This window comes from Triticum aestivum, chromosome 6A, assembly GCF_018294505.1.
Source record: "Triticum aestivum cultivar Chinese Spring chromosome 6A, IWGSC CS RefSeq v2.1, whole genome shotgun sequence".
Lineage (NCBI taxonomy): Eukaryota > Viridiplantae > Streptophyta > Magnoliopsida > Poales > Poaceae > Triticum > Triticum aestivum.
The window spans coordinates 602,811,921-602,817,800 of NC_057809.1; the positions used below are offsets into that span (position 1 = coordinate 602,811,921).

General features: G+C 51.7%; 1 protein-coding gene and 1 long non-coding RNA gene across 2 annotated transcripts; both read right to left on the reverse strand.

The window, feature by feature from the left end:
* Nucleotides 1–313: 313 nt before the first annotated feature.
* On the reverse strand, nucleotides 314–1,782 carry LOC123128911 (vegetative cell wall protein gp1-like). Its single transcript, XM_044549023.1, has 2 exons — nucleotides 1,368–1,782; nucleotides 314–1,276 (listed from the first exon to the last, which is right to left on the reverse strand). The coding sequence occupies exons 1-2, from the start codon at nucleotides 1,623–1,625 to the stop codon at nucleotides 875–877; spliced, it is 660 nt and encodes a 219-aa protein (XP_044404958.1). The 5' UTR covers nucleotides 1,626–1,782; the 3' UTR covers nucleotides 314–874.
* A 2,265-nt stretch (nucleotides 1,783–4,047) lies between these two features.
* Nucleotides 4,048–4,936, reverse strand: LOC123128912 (uncharacterized). The gene is made up of 2 exons (XR_006463493.1): nucleotides 4,521–4,936; nucleotides 4,048–4,428 (listed from the first exon to the last, which is right to left on the reverse strand). It is a non-coding gene; the product is annotated as an uncharacterized lncRNA (long non-coding RNA).
* Between the last annotated feature and the right edge of the window lie 944 nt (nucleotides 4,937–5,880).

Consider the following 5,880-nt stretch of genomic DNA (forward strand, 5'->3'; position numbering starts at 1 on the left):
TTAGTATGGTCACAATGCATGGTTCAATTCTCTTGGGTCCGTCCGCTCAATGCCAACAGATTAGCACATGGATGCATCCGCGGGCAATACCAACTGCCCATCAAAGAACAATGGATTAGTACGTCGATCGAGATAATAAATATGAAACTCACACAAATGGAATTTACAGTTATCAACAAACACTAATCAGAATACCTTCTAGATCTCACGTAGTGGACGGTTGCTCTGAACATCATTGTGTTACAGAAACAATGTACCTTTCTCAGCCTACTACCGGGTGCGGAATCCATAGACCACCATGATCCTCTATCACATCAAAGATGTTATACATCATTAGATTAGAGTATGTCCTTCCTTTGATAAATTGTGTAACACTCTGAAAAACAACAAATATTGCTATCCATTGTGAACAGAGAAAAGAAAGAACAAATTATCTTCATACTATCATATTTATGAAATCTTTCCCTACTAATAAAGCAAATAGTGCTTCTGCCCGTCCGTCGCTAGCGATTTTGCATAAAAGCCCCTCAGTTTATAAAAAATTAACCCGCAGTCCTATTTTAATGTGTTACTGCAGAAAACGGTTGGATTTTGCAAAAAGCCCCCTGCATCCATTGCGTTCTCCGCCGCCGTTTATCCATTGCCGTACTCCACCGCCGGGCACGCCGCTTGCCGCTGACGCCCGCGAGCCGTCCTCCACCGCCTGGCACGCGCCTCCGCTTGCTGCCGGCGTCCACGCCGCCCGAGGCCAGGAATGGGGAGCGGCCTTGTGGCGGGCGTTCGAGGGCGCGACAGACAGGGAGTTGTGGAGTCGCCGAAGGCGGCCTTGGCCGGCACGGGGGTGAGCTCGCGGGCGCGCTTGCGCCAGGTGAGCCTAGCACGCAACTCCTCCCGCTGCTTGGCGAGGCGCCTTCGCGGGCCGAGGCGTCGCGGCGGAGGAGGACAAGGCGGCCGGCGTGCTCAGTTGGGGCGAGGCACGCGAGGAGGCGCGCTGCGGCGGGGCGGCTTCAGGCGTAGTGGCTGAGGCAGGACTGGGGTCTCGCCAGAAAGCCGGCTCGGTGCTGGTGGCCCACGGGCGAGGAGGAGGCCTGAATCGAGGCGACCTGGCGCGTCTCCTGCGCACGTACACGAGCAGGGATAGGACACGGAGTGCGACGGCGCTGCTGGTCTCCGGTGGTGCGGCGCGGCGACCTGGTGACGGGGACGATGCTGGGAACGCAGGGCCTCGCCGGATCTGGCGGAGAAGGCGATGAACGGAGCAGGGCGGCGGCGGGAGCTGCAAGGTCAAGGTGGGGAAATTTCAGAGAAGAGGCAGAGAGGGAGTAAAAGAGATAGAAGAAGAAGAGGGACGACAGAGGGAGGCGGACCCGGTGGAGCTCGTGCTCCGACGAGCTGCTGCTTGGCGTGGAGGAGGCCGGGACGGGCGCGGGGCTGCAGGAGCCGGCCGAGGAATGGCCGGAGGCGGGCGAAGCTCCGGTTGGCGGCGCCATGGCCAAGCTCGGGTGACGGCGGCTGGGACGCGGGGCTCCGGCAGGCGAGGATGGGATGGAACTGGGGCGGAAAGGTCTTGGGCGGCTGGATCGGAGCGAGGCCTGCACGCGGCGGCAGTCGGCGTTGATGGCCATGGCGGCTCCCTGTTGCAGCGGGACAGAGTGAGTGAGAGCCGCGTGAGAGTGAGAGCAACGCTCCGCAGCCTCTTCTCCCTCGTCCACGCTATTGCCATCGCCATTCTCTGTTCCATGTATTGCTTTGCTGCTTGTTGCTTGCTCCAGGAGTAGTACACCATTTTAAAGATGCAAGTGTCTGAATTCCAAAAAGTTCTTGTTTGCTCCATGTATTGCTTGCTGCAGATTTTGCTTCCTGCTTGCTGTCCGAGAATGTCATGAACGCTTGGATTGCTAGGGGCAGTGTTATCTTCTAATGTGGAAACTGTTTTCTTTTCTCTATTTTACAAATATTATAGGGACAAAAGGAGTTTGTTTGAGAGTGTAGCGTTACCGATGATGCATGTTAAATCACTTAAATGCGTATATCCCGTTGCAATGCACGGGCATGTGTGCTATAGCACCAATGCATGAGCAGCGCGATGGCTGAGGCAACGATGCTCCACACAGGAGACCAGGGTTCGATCCCTGGTTCTCACGCTTTTTCTCTTTCTTTTTACCAAGCGCAGTAATGGGCCAGCCCATGTGCGGGTCGTGGCGCCCCCTGTTTTCTATATCTTTTTTTTATTTCTATTTTGTTTTTTCCCTAAAAATAAATTTCGGATTGATGGCGCCCCCTATTTTTTATTTCTTTTTACTTTTTTATTTCTGTTTTGGTTTTTTATCTCAAAATTAATTTCGGATTTCCAAAATATCAAACAATTGCGAGTTCTGAAAAAAAGTAGGAAAATGGTAAACTGTTTGTGAATTTAAAAAATATTCTAAAAATCAAAAAATGTTCATGACTTAAAAAATTGCTCACAAATTATAAACAAATCACGATTTCTAATGATTTCATGAAATAAAAAATGTTCATGATTTTTTTAAATGAGCCAATATTCAAAGCATATTCAGGAATTTAAAAATCATGTCCATCAGCTTTTAGAAAATGTTCACAAAAATTAAAACACATCCGTAAATAATGAACAAAACTAATTGTAGGTTCCATAAAGGTTTTATTAGGAGATCTATATAGCTCGTTTTATGATTTTATTTAGCCCTTCGCGTTGGGTAAAAAAGGGTTTCCGTGTTTTGTACAACGCTGAACCCAACAAAATTGACATAACTTTCTAAAGGTTTGTTTTTGTAAGCTATATTAAAATGACTAAATGTCTATTTTGCTTCCATACACAGTTATGCTTATTTTCATATCACAATAGTGGTTATGGTAAACACCGCTACGCTAAGTCCAGACGAGACACTTTATTTATCAGTATAGCTCAGGCAGGGTCCGTCAATGCAGTTTGCTCAGCCACAAAATATTTTGTTGTGACGCCTTAAAAAATCAAGTCTTGATGAGCATCATATTGTTCGTTTTTGAAATTACATTTTAAAAGTGTCTTATCGCATCATGACATGATTTGTATATACTTTGTGAATTTAATTCATACTTTTTTATATCTACCACACATGTATAACTTGATAGTTTTTTTCCGTTGCAAGGCACGGGCATTTCCAAAAATGTTCGCTAAATCAAAAAAAGTTCGTCAAATTCAATAACTATTCCACCCAATTTCTAAATATTTTCATCGATTATAGAATGTTTGCCAGTTCAGGAAAATTGCTTAAAAATGTTCACAATTTTTAAAAAATGTTTGTAAATAGCAAAAAATATTCATAAATTGAAAAAATGTTCTTGATTGTAGAAAATGTTCAGAAATTTGTAATAGTATGTTGTTTGCGATTTCAAATATGTGCATGAGTTTAACAAATTGTTCATAATTTCAAAATGTTTATGATTTCGAGAAATTGAGAGAGATATTGTATCTCGGTGATGCAACGAAATGTGATCATGACCATTTGAAATTATGAATTTTTTTCTCCCGTTGCAACGCACGGGCCCTTTTGCTAGTACTAATAAAGCACGGAGTGCTTCTGGTCGTACGTCGTCGGTGTTTTTGCGAAAAAGCCCCTCTGTTTCTTTGAAATTAACCCGCAGTCCCTGTTTAAGTGGCACTTTGGAAAAACGTTTCGTTTTTGCGTAAACCCCCCTAAATTTGTTAGAAACTATGCCCGCGGCCCTTATTCCTTATTGACTGGCTCAGCACCACGCGTCTCGCCGCTTATCCTGCCGTTCTCCATCGCCGGGCACGCGTCGCCGCTTGCCGCCGGCGTCGTGGCGGGCGTCCGCGCCGAGGCGGACAGGAGACCCAAGTCAAAGGCTGGTCACAGGGAAGGCCTCGGCGGGAAGACTAGAGGAGGTCTCGAGCGCGACAGGGAGCTGGCCGGAGCGCACGGACAGTGGGGAGGCTTCCGTCGTCCAGGCACAGGCTGGATACGGCCCCGTGGCGCGAGTGTGCCGGCAGCATGGGGAGGGGAGGGCTGGAGCACGGGCGCGCACGCATGGGAGGAAATAGTCGTCCCCTGGCGCAGGGTCAACGGCTTGGGAGCGCTGACCGCATCGACCCAGGCGGCGCGACTACAGAGCGATGCAGGGCACGGCAGTGGCGGGTCACGGCACCACGGGCGGCGGACGGAGCGGCAGAGAGAGGTGGGGCGCGGGCGAGCTTGTGCTCGTGCTTGAGCGCCTGAAGAAGATGGCGCGGCGGCGGAGTTGAAGCGCCTTGGCGAGCTCGGGCTCCACGGCTGCGAGTCGGGCTTGGCGAGGGTGCAGGCAGCACGGGACGTCTATGCCGAGAACTTGGAGGCGGGGAGCCGGTTCCCAGCTTTGGGAGCGTGGGGCGACGCGAAGAACAGCATCGGGTGGCGGAGCACTGCCTCTACACTTGAACAGAGAGAGAGGGGGAGATATTCAGAGAGGATAGAGCAGAATTGAAAGGGGAAGAAGAGTGAAGGTGAGGGCGACGGGCAGGCAACCTGCGGGGGGCTCCGATGGCGCGGCCGGGCATGTGCGAGGACGAGGCACGGTGTCGCGGATCCGTTCCTGGCGAGGCCTTGGACGGCTGGCAGCTTGAGCTCCAGGCGGCAGTGGGAGCTCGTGAAGAGGCCATGAGGAGACGCTCGGTTGTGGCCTCGATTCCATCTGGATCCAGAGCTGGGAAGGAGGGAGGGGATGGGTGGGCGTTGTGGGAGTTCTGCGCATGTATGTGGAGAAGAACGCGTGGGGGGCGACCGGGGAAGACAAGGTTGAGGGCAGCCGACTGAGAAGATAAGGTTGGATGGAGGGAGAGAGCAGAGTGTCGGGCCAAATAACACCCGTCACCCGCGCGAGAGGTGTAGATAGGATTTCCGAGCGCGTGTCCAACTGACATAGCTTCGCTTGTGTCGAAAGAGAAAATAATAAAGTAATAATAAGAAAATGAAAGAGAGAGAGGGGGAGAGAGAGAGGGAGAGCGGATTAATAAACAGGCTCATGCACGCATCACGGTTAAACATGATTCGATGAGAGGGATTAATGGGAGCGAGAGGGACACCCCAGTTCGTCGATGGTGTGTGGTGGACTAATTATCAAAAGGTGCTTCACGTATCTGCATATATGGAAATAGTTCAGGCACGTTTATCATCCACGAAGTCTGGTTAGAGCATCTATACCCACTATATCCTCCTCAAACACCTGAAATGTTCGTTCAGTCAGTGTTCGGTATTTTTTTTCAAAAGTACACCTATTTTTTTTCCTAAACGCCTGGACTCGCCCGCATATCTCAAACCCATCTCAAATCTGGGGCCAATACGAGGCTACCCGATCACCTCCACTAGACCCCACATGCAGTGACTTGACCAGAAAAACATGGGAAGGAACTCACGCACACTGCATTGGAGTCATCACTTGCGCCGCGCCGGAGCTCGCTCATGCCGCGTCAGACCAGTAGCCCGCGTCGTGCCATGGCCGATGTGCCCGCACCGTCGCAGAGCTTGCGCGCACCCAGCTGCCGTCCTGGGATGGACGCCGACGGGTGTTCGTGCACAGGAGGACGGACTGCGTGTGCGGCAGGCAAGACGCCGTAGGCATTCCGTGCAGGAGCGCGAGAGGGCGGTCGACGTGCGGGCGCAGAAGAGCATGCGGGTTGCATGCACTTCGGGCGAGCGTGTGGGTCGTGGCCGCGCGCTGGACGTCGGTAGGTGTTCATGCGCAGGACGGCCTCCTGCGTGCGGGCGGGCAGGCGAGCCGCCTCAACTATCGCGTACGGGAGCGCGTGAGGGCAGACTACGGGCAGGCGGGCAGGTGAGTCGTCGATATCGTCGCGTACGAGAGCGTGTGAGGGTAGGCTACATGCGG